The 15,963-nt window shown below is 34.8% G+C and overlaps 2 protein-coding genes across 10 annotated transcripts in view; one reads left to right on the top strand and one right to left on the bottom strand.

The window, feature by feature from the left end:
• Fdl (fused lobes) overlaps positions 1-15,963 on the bottom strand; it is a 245,990-nt gene that overhangs the window by 96,467 nt on the left and 133,560 nt on the right. Inside the window, exon 2 of one of the 8 annotated variants that reach the window (XM_074178115.1) lies at positions 12,946-13,014. The exons of the other annotated variants lie outside the window; for them this stretch is intronic. The gene's annotated coding sequence lies outside the window, so the exon portion shown is untranslated. The remainder of the gene's footprint in view (positions 1-12,945; positions 13,015-15,963) is intronic. 8 annotated transcript variants of the gene reach the window in all.
• The window catches only part of s-cup (spermiogenesis-related protein stanley-cup), a 45,869-nt gene that overhangs the window by 12,157 nt on the left and 17,749 nt on the right, over positions 1-15,963 (top strand). For both annotated transcript variants that reach the window (XM_074178124.1, XM_074178125.1), the window contains one exon: positions 13,566-13,700. In XM_074178124.1, the coding sequence (XP_074034225.1) occupies positions 13,579-13,700 (122 nt within the window). In that variant the 5' untranslated portion in view covers positions 13,566-13,578. The remainder of the gene's footprint in view (positions 1-13,565; positions 13,701-15,963) is intronic.

Genomic DNA, 15,963 nt, shown 5'->3' with positions numbered 1-15,963 from the left:
AGATTTCCTAGTAAGTGGAAATCTTTTATCGTCATGCCACTCCTCAAAGGTGGTGATAAGGGTAACGTTAAAAATTACAGACCTATCAGCAAACTATGCATTCCCGGAAAATGTTTGAAAAAATTATGCATAGAATTATTTTAGATCATGCACAAAATAAAATAATAGTACAACATGGTTTTTCCCCTGTAGATCTATTGATACTAATTTAATTGAGTTTACAGATTATGTGTTAGAGAGTATGGATGATCAGATGCAAGTGAATGTAATCTATACGGATTTCAGCAAGGCTTTCGATAAAATAAGTCATAACTTGATCATTGTAAGACTCGCGGAGATCAGCATTTTCTGGTGTGGATATCGTCATACACCATCAAGTTGTGTATATCCAGTCAGAACCTTTTGTGGTTACATCAGGTGTACCACAGGAAAGTCACTTGGGACCATTACTTTTTATAATTTATATGAACAATATTGTTGAAGTATTTCAACATTGCAACTTTTTGTTATATGCCGATGACCTCAAGATTTATCGAACCATCAAAGAAATCCGTCAGTGTGAGAGATTGCAAATTGATCTTGAAGCATTTGCAGAAATCTGTGGCAATAGTAGCTTATACTTGAATCTCGATAATTGTCACAAAATAACTTTCACCAGAAATAGAAATCCCATTGATTTTCAATATCAAATAGGAAATCACACAATCAAAACAGTTAATGAAGTACGTGATTTGGGAGTGATAATGGATTTCAAAATGATTTTTGAATCCCACATTGAGAAGACCGTTAATATGTGTAATCGTTTATTGGGTTTCATTATAAGAAATACAAGACATTTCAGAACTGCAAAAACTCTTCTTAATCTATATTACTCTTATGTATATAGTCGTATGAACTTTGCATCTGTCGTTTGGAGTCCACAATATTCGATTTACCAACAGAGAATTGAAAGTGTTCAAAATGAATTCGTCAAACAATTGGCCCGTAAAACTGACATTTCTATAATCAATGGAAATTTCCGTCCAGTTTTCAAAAAGGATTCTTTGTTGTCTCTTACAGATAAAAGAAAACTGTCAGATATATTAATGCTGTACAAATTATTCAATAAACGTGTCGATTGTCCTACGTTGATAACAAAAAATTCATTGAATACACCTTGCAGAGACTTGCGAAACCATGATATCTTTGCAACCCCATTTAGAAATACCAATTAAGGAAAAAACTCTCCTTTATGCAGAATTGTCAGATCCTTCAATACTCATTGCAATGATATTGAAAAACTGAGGTTACCTTTCTTTTAGATTTAAAAAGTATGTCATATTTATTTTATTTATAATTAGTTATCGGTTCTTCATATACTCTTTATTTAATTTAATTTTTTGTTAATGTTCATTACTATATTGTGCAATGTACTTAGCATTTATATTTTGTTTACTTCACCATCCTTTATATGTAAAATATGGATATTTTTTCGATTTATTCTGTTTGTATCCCTATTCGTGTAATAAATAAATGAAGAAATCGCAAGAACACTTAGTGACACGACATCATATAAACAGAATACCAACATATACAGTACAAAATTTTCTATCGATCATTATATCACGACGGAGTGGAATAAATATGTATTGAGATATGGAGTTACAAAAACACATTAAAACGAACAAATTGAAACAACCCCGCTTGAAACGGTTTCTGATTCAAAATAATATAAGAACATTTGAAAAAATAAATTCAGAATCGGAACTGTATCTGGAAAAACTTCGTTGATTCAACTAAATATTCGAATGAGGTATATTGCTTTTAATGTAAGAACATAGGCTTCCACGAGCAGAACAAAATCCTAGGGGTAGGCCATGGTCGAATGAAAATATAATTCCATTCAAACAAAAATATCACATCGTAATCACTAAATAAAATAGAAGGAAACTCGATGTGACATGTACTATACAATTGAAAATCAGATAATGATCAGATAAAGCGATCATGACATTTTCACACGAAAATTTAATCCATTGGAAGGCTTAGGCTCGGTACAAATTTCATTATCGGTTACCGACTAATTTCTGTTATCATTTTTTGCTTTTAGACAAATTAATTTCATCTGGGTCGTATGTCGTGTGTGGTTTTCGAGACTTCACAATCATGCATGTCACGCGATATGCACAGTTATAAACGGGCAGTTTACGAGATTTACCGAATAATTACTTCTCATATTTCACTTATGTGACATATATTTCATTTGTGACTGTTGAAATGTGTGAAATGTATTATATGCTCTTGCCGGTAACATGTTTGCCCTTTTTTTATTAATTTTTTTTTTAACGAAGAATCAATTTGTACCATTTCGATGAACATTCTATTTGCAAAATATAGGTCATATGATGGTTTTCTTAAATCGTAATATGACATTTGGTAATGAGATAATCACGATTCATAAATGATATTGTTATACATTGGAAGAAAATACACTTTAAAGAAAATTTAATTAAACTTTGATTGAGCTTAGGAACTATCTTTGGGTGATCAGCAGAACGGAAGTTTTCATAACACAAGTTATTCCGATATTTCGATAAATTTTATCATTTTCAAGAAAGTGATATCACGAAAAGTGATATAAGGAAGATTATTTAAATTTACATATTGAAAATGGTTATTTGTTTTAAAATTATAAACTACCGGTAAAAGTTATTTGGTTGAAGACCAAAGAGAGAGACAACAGTTGACACTGACAGCTGTCATGTGATTCAGTTTGAAAAGGTGTATTTGTTTGTCTATGTTGAAATTATGGAAAAAAAGAGAACATTATGGGGCAAGTGTAATCAGAAACATGTTATAATCCTCACCAACAATCGGGGTGAGTGGCGGGGGATCACTGTCTCTCTCTTATGGGTGTTTGACAGTCCCCCGGTGCAGACCACACGGCACTCACCCAGTAAAGTTATCGGTCAACTACCCTATCCCGCATCTACGGGCAACAGGCGTTGGCCGATTTCAAGCTAGATGTGTGGGAGAGGTGCCTCGCAAGAGCCCTCGGCGGTTACTCATCCAACGCTGGAAAGGTAGCTTTCCTAACATGAGTGCCCCTTGGGGTAACGTAAGGGTATGCGGTGCAGACCACACGGCGTACACCCAAAAGTCGTTGATGAACCGCCCTATCCCGCACCTACACGGGTAATGGGCGCGACGTCTTCGACATATGATGTGTGGTAGAGGATGCTCGTGAGAGTCCTCGACGGTTACTGATCAAACGTTGGAAAGGGAACTTTCCTAACATGAGTTCTAGGGAGGAGGAGAGTGCCCGCTCGCGGCTGGAGGCTAGTGAGCCTCATCTCCAACTGGCGTTGGCCTCTTAGGGACAGCGGCTCCGCTAGCGGGTAAAGGGATACAGGGCTGCGGTAATCCATTCATGGGAGCATTGCAGCCCCATTATGAGGCACTGGACGGCTTATGCTGTTCCGTGATCCTCGCCTGCTTCTGTACGGATCCAAGCGTTCGAGGTGTCGGGGCTTGCGGTCCTTCCGGGCTCTAGTATCCGAGTCTAGCCTTGGAGGGCACCAAGGCAGACGCTTGAGGTGTCGGAACCCGGATGGACGGAGCTACTAGTATCCGAGCTTAGGACCCCGGCCGGCCACTTCCGGGACCATATTCCCAATTGATTTGGCATGGCTGGCGGGGGCAGGTGTGCGACGCGAGCACTCTCTGGCACCCCTCCACGCCCGATCGCATCCAACGCCAGGGTACGTCTGGGGGGCCTAACCGGCCCCCCAGGCCCCCCGGTGCGGTCGTAACTATGACTCTCTTAATATCATTAAGAGAGTCATAGTTACGACCGCACCGGGGGACCTGGGGGCATATGACTCTCTTAAAGTCATTAAGAGAGTCATAGTTACGACCGCACCGGGGGGCCTGGGGGGCCGGTTAGGCCCCCCAGACGTACCCTGGCGTTGGATGCGATCGGGCGTGGAGGGGTGGATTTTCGGGAAATCCTTGCGGGTACCGCCCCTCACCCCACACCAACAGGGTTTCGCAGGGATTCCTCCCGCTCACCGAACCCGGAATTGCTTCCTTACATCTACTTAGTGTGGCTAACCAAGAGACAGGACCATCGGCAGCGTTCGACCGAACGTTCGTACAAGTTAACTAAGCTCTTCTTTCGCCAGAGAGTGCTCGCGTCGCACACCTGCCCCCGCCAGCTATGCCAAATCAATTGGGAATATGGTCCCGGAAGTGGCCGGCCGGGGTCCTAAGCTCGGATACTAGTAGCTCCGTCCATCCGGGTTCCGACACCTCAAGCGTCTGCCTTGGTGCCCTCCAAGGCTAGACTCGGATACTAGAGCCCGGAAGGACCGCAAGCCCCGACACCTCGAACGCTTGGATCCGTACAGAAGCAGGCGAGGATCACGGAACAGCATAAGCCGTCCAGTGCCTCATAATAAGGATGCAATGCACCCATGAATGGATTACCGCAGCCCTGTATCCCTTTACCCGCTGGCGGAGCCGCTGCCCCTAAGAGGCCAACGCCAGTTGGAGATGAGGCTCACTAGCCTCCAGCCGCGAGCGGGCACTCACCTCCCCCCTAGAACTCATGTTAGGAAAGTTCCCTTTCCAACGTTTGATGAGTAACCGTCGAGGACTCTCACGAGCATCCTCTACCACACATCATATGTCGAAGATGTCGCGCCCATTACCCGTGTAGGTGCGGGATAGGGCGGTTCATCAACGACTTTTGGGTGTACGCCGTGTGGTCTGCACCGCATACCCTTACGTTACCCCAAGGGGCACTCATGTTAGGAAAGCTACCTTTCCAGCGTTGGATGAGTAACCGCCGAGGGCTCTTGCAAGTTGATATATATTTGAAACATTTATTTTAATTTGTACAGAAATACGCAACTAGATAAAATTGAACAGACAATGAAACCATAACTGATGGATTAATTTTATAAAACTCGTATTATTACAATAATTTTGACTTATTCATGGCCCTCTTTATAATATGCAATAAAACTGCATTTTTTCATCAGTATTCCAGGAAAACTACAAGTGTGCTATTTGGCTGAATTCAGATTTCAATGTATATATAAGTTATATATATATATATAACTTATATATACATATATATATATATATATATATATATATATATATATATATATATATATATATATATATAAGTTAGTCCAAGCTTTTCATCATCAGGGAAACTACAATAATATAAGTTGTACAGTAAAATCAAAAATATTACATCTTATGTAAGGATGGCATTGATGTTGAAGAAGAAATGATGAGACATTAGTGAAGATGAAAATTGATGTACAATTCTGGATGATCAAAATTTTTTTGAAAATATATTTTTCTGTCAGACTGTCGTAGACCTCGTGTGTACAAGATTCAAATGATCAAGTTCAAGGTTATAACTTTGAATTATGACAGACTGACTATTGACAAGTGATAGAAGGTTTAAAATTTTTCACTAGTTTATAATGTAAAATTGTTCTGTTTGAAATTTCCATGATTAGATTAATGGAATTGTTCAAATTGATATTATTATTGCACAAGTTTTTTTCTAGAGTTGATAAGTAGGAATAAATTTCACTTAGGTGATTAATGTCTCTTCTTTTGTTCATCTTTCAAAAATGTAGGACATTTCCAGAAAGGACGTCTTAACTGAGATTGATTCAGTAGTTAACACTTCCATTGAGTTGTAATCCATATGGTGGTTATACTTCACATGATCTGTCGGAAAATAGTTTTCACATTGTTTTATCGCTGTTTTGAACGTACTTTTTTCCGTTACATTATTCAATGTTCATGTTATATTCGTTTGTATCTGACAGTGATCTACACATTTTTGTAGATTTGCTTTCGTCTCTTTTTCGAAAGTTCGCAACCTTTTTGTATGAAGGAGTAGAAACCCAAAAAGTTTTTTTCCCAAAAACTAATATCTCCCAAAAAATATACCCCTTTCAATTTTTTTAAGTAGCGATTCACATTGGATTTTAATCGCTGATGATCCGTGACATAAAGTCGTAATGTTATGAAATCGTGTTCCATGTAAGTGATATTTCATATAACTCTGATAGTTATAACGTGTAGCGTTCCTATGAATGATATCTGATTCAATTCCATAGCGAGTATTCGGAGTATTTTTGTAAAATTTATTGTTAATATAAAATGAGTTGTTGCGACAGTAATTTTTCTTTCATTTGATTCAATGATCATGTGAAAATAGTTATTTTGGGTGGACTCTTTCTTCCAATTTGTGTTTGAAAGTAACTTATATACATGATCTATAAAAATTTTTATTTCGAACTCAATTACTCTCTTCCTTCTTTGGGAAGTTTTCACTTTTCCAAAAACTGTTATTCTCAAAAATATATCCCGTCAACTGAGAGAAAGTTGGGTTGTTACAGTATTTATTTTACAATATATCGAAACTTTCATTCAAGAATATTATGTAACTATTATTTTCCAGTATCAATAATTTGTGAAGGATGTCTGAAAAAAGAGTAATATCATTAAATTTCATAACAAGAAGCAACCAGAAAAATCACCCAGAAATACTTTTTTTCTTTGTTATTACGTTCAACATGAGATACTCTCAATAATAAACAAAATGAAGAACAAGAGACGCACAGGTATTGATGAAGTACCCATACACATACTGAAAAGCTGTGCTCATGAGATTGTATGTATTCTGACCTTCCTTGACGAAGGAGTTTTTCCAGATGAACTGAAGATAGCGATAGTGAAACCACTTCACAAAAAAGGGGATAAGTCGGACTTTTCCAACTTCAGGCCAATCAGTCTTTTAACATGTATATCAAAAATTTTTGAAATAGCAATGGTAAATCGATTAGTCAAATTTTTTACAAATTTCGAAATGTTTTCTAATAATCAGCATGGCTATCTGAAAAATGAGTCAATTGAAACTGCTTTGATGTATCTCAGCAATGAAGTCCTAGAAGCAATGGACAAAGGAGATCTATCATGTGGAGTTTTCATGGATGTATCTAAAGCCTTCGATTGCACAGATCATGACATGTTATTATGGAAACTCTATAAATATGGAATTCGTGGAAAATCGTACTACTGGTTCAATTCATACTTGAAAAATAGAAAGCAAATAATAGAACTCAATCAAAAAGACAAAATGGCAAGATCTGATGCTTTAGATATGTCTATGGGTGTCCCACAGGGTAGTATTCTCGGTCCAATATCATTTATTATATTTATCAACGATATCAATGAGGTTATAGCAGATATAAACACTGCTCACATGATCAATTATGCTGATGATACCAATATTCTATTAACAGGTGCGAACTTACCTGATATTATAAAAAAAGGTAGCAAAATAATAGAACAATTAAAAGATTATTTTTTAGAGAATAAGTTAGTTCTGAACGATGGAAAAACAAATTGTATCATGTTCAAAGTCAATAATAGTATAGAAACACCACAAAACATAATTATGCCCAATCAAAAAATCATTTGTAATACTTCAGTGAAGTTTCTAGGCATATACATTGATGACACTTCAAGTTGGAGTAGTCAGATAGACAACATTTGCAATAAACTATCCTCGGTAACATACGCCATGAGAGTTCTAAAAAAAATGTTGATCTTGAAGCCTAGTAACAGTATATTATGCGAATTTTTACTCCGCTATGAGACAAGGGATAATCATCTGGGGCTCTTGTCATGGGTTTAATAGAGTTTTCCTGTCAAAAAAATATTATCAGAATAATCTTTAATATAAATACAAGAGATTCCTGCAGAGAAGCCTTTAAGATCAACAAACTACTTACTGTGGCAGCAATGTATATATATATATATATATATATATATATATATATATATATATATATATATATATGATGAGCTGTTTTCTCGGGTTTCGCTCCGTGTTCTGTGTATTTTCTCCCCATAAGGATTATTTTCACAACGTTTCGGCAAAGTCTCATTTGCCATCTTCTGGTGATGTCTGGTTTTTTTCAACTAGACAAAACCAGACATCACCAGAAGATGGCAAATGAGACTTTGCCGAAACGTTGTGAAAATAATCCTTATGGGGAGAAAATACACAGAACACGGAGCGAAACCCGAGAAAACAGCTCATCATACTTTATCCGTGAGAATCTTCGAGTTAACATATATATATATATATATATATATATATATATATATATATATATATATATATATATATATATATATATATGAATCAATAAAATTTATTATCAATCATCCAGGCCATTTTGACATACATCGCAAAACGCATATTTACGAGACAAGACAAAAAAAAGACTTATCATATCCCATCCATGCAAAATCCCTATATGAACGTAGCACTATCTATGCTGGAATGGAATTTTATAATAATCTTCCAAAAAACATAAAAGTTTTGTCGTTGCTAACAGATTTCTGAAATCTGTAAGAAAATTCTTATGTAATCTAGAGCCCTACAATACTGATGAATATTTTCTGGCCTGTGGAAATTTATGAAACAAATTTTATTCAAAATTGCGCTATGTATTTATAGAAATTATCTCTACTTTCAGTAATCATGCGCAATATGACGCACATTTTAATATGTTTGTAATCGTGTTTGAAACTTGAAGCTATTCATTCTTAATGCTTCATTTTTAGATTTATATGTACACATATTTGATATCTTTACAATTTTCCTTTTGACGTATTTCTCAGACAAAAATTTTCTGCCACTTCTGTGAATGATTATAAAATACTTTGTTGAAATAAATGTATCTATCTATCTATCATTACATATTACATCAACATATTTTAAAAATTGGGTTGTTGAAGAAATGAAAAACAATCGACTTACAGTGTGATTCAAACCCGTGTTCTAACAACTACTTCACGAAGGCGTCTATTGATAAATATGACATAAAGCTATTTGAGTGTCAAATAACTCTCATTTTGTTTTTTAGTGATGAACTTTTAAAAAATCTCAATGTTTTCGTCGCACTACAAATTTTTGGTGGAGTACACCCATTTTCATTTTCCGAGTATATATTTTTATTGTTGTTTTTTGTTATGAACTATACATTTTGAAACAAACTGTTAGTTTAGTGATTACGTGTCTCGTTTGAGAACATATTTTGAAGTAGATGAATTTTCAAGGCTTACTTGCTAAAGAAAATGAACTAACACAACTGTAAAATAATGAATTTGCTAATCTATGATTAACCTTGAAGGTACTGAGTTATGAATCTGGTCAACTGTGTTTGGTTCGAAGTTGAGAGTTATAAGAACATTACTTACCCACCTAACGAGAAACTTCACATAATTGAAGTTTTTTTTTCAATAGTCATAAAAAAACGTCTCTTATCATTTTTTTGTCTTCCATATGTTTCTATATGCAAAACAATACATTTTGTATGCCTAAGGATTCCAAATCTATTCACTCATTTGTGAGGAATTGAGGAGTGTGGATATGTTGTGAAACATACTTTTGAAATCTTTTTGCACCACCTTCAACTCCTTATACGTCAATTCTTCATACTCCTCAATTTTTTTAATTTTTGATGTCATATTTTTGTTATTGAACTATTCATTCATCACTCTTCATTCACCATTCTTCATTATTCATCTCGCTTTCAATACCACAACCACATCTTCCTAAATACATCGATTCGCAGAAAAACATCATTCGTACTCATTTAATTCAATGTCTTTACAACTTTCTTTGTTTCATGAATATATGAATGATCTCTTCAACTCTTTATGATGAGTAAGAAATTGTCCTCAACTCTACATGAAGAGGTAAACATTTTCACAATGTTCTTGAGGCGTCCAAAATATGGATAAAAATTGTATTCCTCAACTACTCACATCTCACTTTTCATTCTTTAAACTCCCCCAAACTCATGGGACAGACGTTGGTGATACATTTGGAGAAAGCACTATGAAGATACTACATAGGAAAAGAACTGAAGGACTGTTTCAATAGAGCAAGGGTCAGTTTGATATAACTCGCCAGACAGCTCATCATATTTTATGTAAATACTAACTACATTCTTGTGATACACTGTTTGAAACCTTTGGTGTAGTTAAGAATATTACTGGAGTTTTTTTCCAACACCAAACCGTTATTTCGAAACCTCGACACGTGTTTCGAATACCAAGTGATCCATCTTCAAGAGGAATATAATAATAATAATAATAATAATAATGATAGTCGTCTTCATTGTTTCCCAGCTGTAGTTACATACAAATATTTAGATAAATTACAGAGCTAGTTGCTGATATAACAAAAGGCTAAGTTCAACTCAGGTAGCACAAGAGCTACTGAGTTATTCTGAGCATACTGTTTGGTTAAACATGGACCATATAAAGTATCCGAGTAGTTAAATAAAACCAGTGCATCACAGATAGTTTTTTTCGTCTGTTTCGTGAGTACGTGTCTGTGTCCATAAATAAGTTTCAGCGAAGAATATGCAAGTTATATTTGTTTATTTATATGTTTCTTAAAGTCAGAGTCGATTATAACTCCAATATTTTTGCATTCATTTGTGGGTTGTAAAGGAACATTATCAATCGTGATTTTAAGAAATTCACTTGTTTTCTGGCCATTCTTTTTTGATCCGAAAAGGATGATATTCGATTTAGTGGCATTTAGTAGTATACAATGATCTCTTGCCAACTCAACAAATTACTCAAGATTGTTAATAAGTGTACATGTGTTTTCTACATCTTGTCAAAAGGTCGACTAAAATCAAGAAGCACAAGTAGAGACCCTCAACGGTAGCCCTAATAATGTCATTCACGATGTGCAGCAGAGCAGTGGCGCAGCTATGAGCTTTGCGAAACCCAGATTGTACTTCCGGGAGTAGAGAAAACCGAGAGAGATGATTTTTCAGCTGTTCTTCAACTGCTCGTTCAAAAATTTTTGATAAAGTGGGTAAGACACTAATTGCACGCAGATCCTTATATTCAGTTGGACTAGATTTTTTGGGCAATACTCTCACCACTGCTCTTCCCCACATCAGTGGAAATACACTATGGGTTAAATAAAAATTCACTATGTGGGTGATATATTGCACCGGTTCTACTCGATGGTTTTCCTTGTGAAAAGTTATTAGTTTTTGAGATGGCTGCATGTTAGGTATAGAATTAATGAAAAAGTTACTTCCATCATTTGGGTTATGATCAAATGAACAAATGGTCTGGAATTTCATTGCATTTTTCAGATAAGATTCCATTTGATTTTAGTGTTTTCCACATTTCTTTATTATTTTTAGTGTTCTCTAACTAATAACATAAATATGCTTTTTTTCTCTCTGAATAGCCTCATTTACATAGTTTCTGACGTCTTTATAATACTGCAGCCGCCCCTCGGTTCTATTTCTTTTCAATGCTCCCAGTGCTTTGTCCCTAGTAGACATCATCTGCCTCATGTTAAACGTTAGCCAGGAAACTTTGGGTTTGGTGACTCTAGAAGTAGTAATGAAAGCATGTCGATCAAACAAATTATGAAGGATATTTTTCAACAAAGAAATATTTCCATCAATGCTTTCTTGATAGTAAATTTGGAAGAATGGCATATTGTATAGGTCTCTCTGGAAAAGTTCTTCATTAAAATTGAGTCGAACCAAAGTTTTTTAAAACTGATAAAAGATTGTCTACATGTGTATTTCCGAAATCTAGGACGTTGATATTGAAATCGCCAGTGCATATAATTTCATCAACAGTTGGATGAAAATAACTCAGAGTATCTTCGAATTCTTCTAAAAACAGTTTTTCATCCTGTTGAGGGGGCTTGTATATTACACCCACTACAAAAGATTTTCTTTGAAGAGACATTTTTACCCACAATTGTTCACAAAAACGGTTAGGTTGACTGATGACTTCACATTTCAATTTATTGGAAACATATATACAAACACAACTCCCCGGCTCTGCCTGTCTTTCCTAAATAAATTAAAACCATTAATTTTGATCAGATGATCCTGTATGTCCGCAAATGTGCAGTTGGCTTCTGTTGTTGACTCCGTGCGTATGTGTTGTTTACTGCTTTCGGCAAACAAGTGTTGCCATCTTTACACTTGGCTGCACCGCGCTGATGAGGCCAATAGCCAGAAACACGTTTCCGCGGTTTGCCCCCTTTTTTGGAGTGTTGTATCCACAAATTGTTTCATTTTTGATTCGTATCATGCACACTCGATAAAATCTATATATATATATATATATATATATATATATATATATATATATATATATATATATATATATATATATATATATATATGATGTGTTGCTCTTCCGGGTGTTCATCCGTTGGGTACTATTCGATAGTCCGCGCTATCGAATAGTACCCAAGGGATGAACACCCGGAAGAACAACACATCATATTCTACCATCCGTGAAAACCTACATTGTAATATATATATATATATATATATATATATATATATATATATATATATATATATATATATATATATATATAAACTCCAGTAATATTTAAATACTACATGACAGAATTTTTGAACAACTCAATCTAGGTCCCGAAAAATATGACAAACATTTACTAAAGAATCTGTACAAAGTAGTATTAAAAACAACAATGTTGGAAAGTCATAGGAAGATGAGGGAAAATGCAATAGCTCCCTAAGGCTGGAGTGTTCCAGAATTCCAATCGGCAAAAAAACATGAGTATCTCTTCGTTTAGGTAGGAAACAATCAATATTTTTGATGCCAATTCTAAATTAATACCAATTACAAAAAACAGCAGACACCCTGATTATATCGTTTATTGTATCCGTGATACTACAGAATAAGATAAAATACTTCAGAAGACCTTTTAAACCTCATACCTTTTAAACAATATTGATTTGAGATTCAACGAGTAAATAAAATATAAGCAAACTTATAATTTTGTGAAATTTTACATATTTTTATTATAGAACCATTACTTACAAATATCGTGAATATAGGTCAGCCACTTCATATCTGTACCTTTTCCTGTTTTTACGAAGACCAACTTACCTGAAAACAAAAAAAATGGTCAAATTTATGAATCGTGGATTAGTAGTTTTATTATTTTGGAGAATAAATTGATGGAATTCCAACTACTTTTCGCATGCATTAAAATCTTTGTGTTCAATGCATATTGAAGGACCTAGAAGAGCTTCATATTTTCTCAAAAATAAAATTTACTCACTTTCGAGTTTGAAGTCGAAATTTAACAATATTGTAATATTGAAATCGAAATTTGACGATGATGATCTCAGTAAATTCCGACTTCAACTTGGAATTTCATTAAATACCGTCTTGAAACTCCAAATTTGTTGTTTAAAAATTTATGGCCCTTCTACGCCTTCGTATATTCGAATTGAGTATTTGCCTTTTCAATTTCTTAAGTGGGATATCTTGTTGATGTGTCAACTTCAATTTGAAGTACGAAATCGAATCCAAATTAACCCTCTCTAGAAAATTATTATTGTTATAATACGACATTTGATTTTCTATCTGAATACTTTCCTAACTCTCATAGGGACATTTATGGATGAAACTTTCAACTCTAAATACTGTTTCAGGTGTATAACGTCAATGAAGAAACTTGCTATCTTGACTGCCATTCAAAATAATGGGGGACTGAATTCGACTGAAATGAACCCTTCACCTGGGTCACCTCCCGCTCCGGTGCATGGGGTGAATGTCATGTTGGGAGGGTAAGTAAACAACCTACCATTTCAACATTTAGTAAATAATAAAAAAATCTGTTAAAAATCTGTTTTTCCGTTAGAAACATGAATATCTGAATACACAATGAATATTGATCGAATGGTATTCGCAATTATATTAGTTGAATTCATCGATATAAGAACAAAATATCAATTCCCAAATTGAATCATTTTATTACCTGAATATCGATAATTTTCAACAAGAACATATGTTTGAAAGTATATTTATTGAATACGCAATGTTCGAATATATGAACAGAGTACGTGAATCAATAAACAAGTATTTTTCAACAATATGATTTAATTGTTAAAATCTACCGTACCTTGACGCAGATAAGTGCATCACGAAAAATCGTGCAGTCTTTCAGATTTCATTGAATTTCAGAATAACGTTCCCATTCGAACTGAAAATATCTTTTTATACGAATACGTTTTGATTATTATCTAGAGATTTCTTAGATATCGTAGATAGAGTTATGTCAATTCGTTTTCTATTTTGGTCACTTAACATTTCGAAATATTTACATAGTAAATATAAGACTGGTTATTCCTTGGGTAGACATATAAAGGACAAGAAGTCAAAAAAAACAAAGATAGCAAATCAGAGGTTTACAAACTAATATGTGCCCTACAATTCATATAGGCAGTAAGTACTTCAAGAAATTTCAAAATGAGAATCTCTGAACATGAAAAAAGTTTTAAACCGAAGAAAACCAATTCCAACTACGCTTGTCACCTTTTAGAGAACAACCACCATTTCAACATGGACTACGATATATCACATGCAGAAAATGAAGAACAAAAATTAAATATTTTCAAATCTCTGGAAATTAGTAAACGCAAACGTTCAAATTTCCTTTCAAATGACCAACAAGAGGTTATTCACTCACCATAATTAAATTTGTTTTATATAAAATAGATGAAAAAAAAAGTTAAACCAATCTATCCCTAACTTTTATCGAATTATAACTCTTGGAAATTGATATGGCGGTCATCTTATTATCCACCATTTTGAATTTTCCTTCTTGAACTCTTTCATTTATTGGCGCTCCAGCTTTGGAAGTCCGCCATATTGGATTTAGAGTTTCATTTCATATCCATATCATAGAGGCGCATACAAAGTATTCCCCAATATTGGACGGTCCGTCACATTGGATTCACAGTAAAGAAATTTCATCATTCGTATTCTTTTTAAATCTTGAAAAAAAATATGTTTTTCCCTTAATCAGCTGTCGCCCCCATACGAACGACAACTCTCAGAAGTTGAGAAACTTGTGCGAGCTAAGGACTAACGAGGTCTTACCTTTTAACGTGTGATTGCTAACACGGTTGCAGAATCATCCCAGCTTCAACCAGATAAATTCTCTCGAGAAAAATATCTGGTCGAGGCGGGAATCGAACCCGCGGCCTTTCGATCGTGAGTCGGGCGCACTACCTTTCACTTGGCCAATTCCTTTCACTTGGTATGCATATCATGAAGATGCATAAAAAACTAAACCACCATCTTGTGCGTCCAATCCAAAAAATTAACGAAAAGAAATCTCAAAAATTTTCAGTGGTTTCCAATCTAAAATAATCTGTCGAATCACGAAACTACTGGGATATTAGATATGTGATGGAATTATCTGAACTTGATCAAAATCCAAAGCGCCTAAGTATTGTATAGTAAAACAAGTGTTGCGATTTTGTAAACTGTCTAGTGATAATTTCACAAAGTTTCACTTGAATACATGGGCTATTAAAATCATAACCCTACAATGTAATCTCTTACTTCTGAAAGTCAACAATGTTACAAAATCAATTATTCGGATTTGGAAATTCTGAAAAACATTACCGGAATGATTTATATTATTCAGTGCAATAGCCAAAAAAATAGAACGTGCTTTAGAAAAATCCAATAAACCACCACGTCTTTTCATCTCATATGCACTAAGAAGGTTAATTCTATATTTTACATCTAAACACGATACTGATGACTAATTTCCAGGATAATTCAAAGAGTTTTAACGATGAAGACTATGTATGTTTTCGAGATCTAGCGTTAATAATCTGTCTCCATTATGTGTGTACATCAATTTCATCTTCGGAAACTCTGAGAGATATGTGGATGATGTAATAATACACTTTCATTAGTTTTTCACTAGATTTGAAGCTTCTCTTTTTCAGACAGTCTGCTCAACATCAGTGTTAATCTCTAGAAAATGTAAAATCCTTTAATGAAGGCATCTGAATGGGCTTCAAAGACTGATCC

Source organism: Leptinotarsa decemlineata, unplaced genomic scaffold (genome assembly GCF_025532065.1).
Source record: "Leptinotarsa decemlineata unplaced genomic scaffold, Ldec_3_MD MMD2_tig00003348_RagTag_RagTag, whole genome shotgun sequence".
NCBI lineage: Eukaryota > Metazoa > Arthropoda > Insecta > Coleoptera > Chrysomelidae > Leptinotarsa > Leptinotarsa decemlineata.
This window is presented reverse-complemented; position numbering and strand designations above follow the sequence as displayed.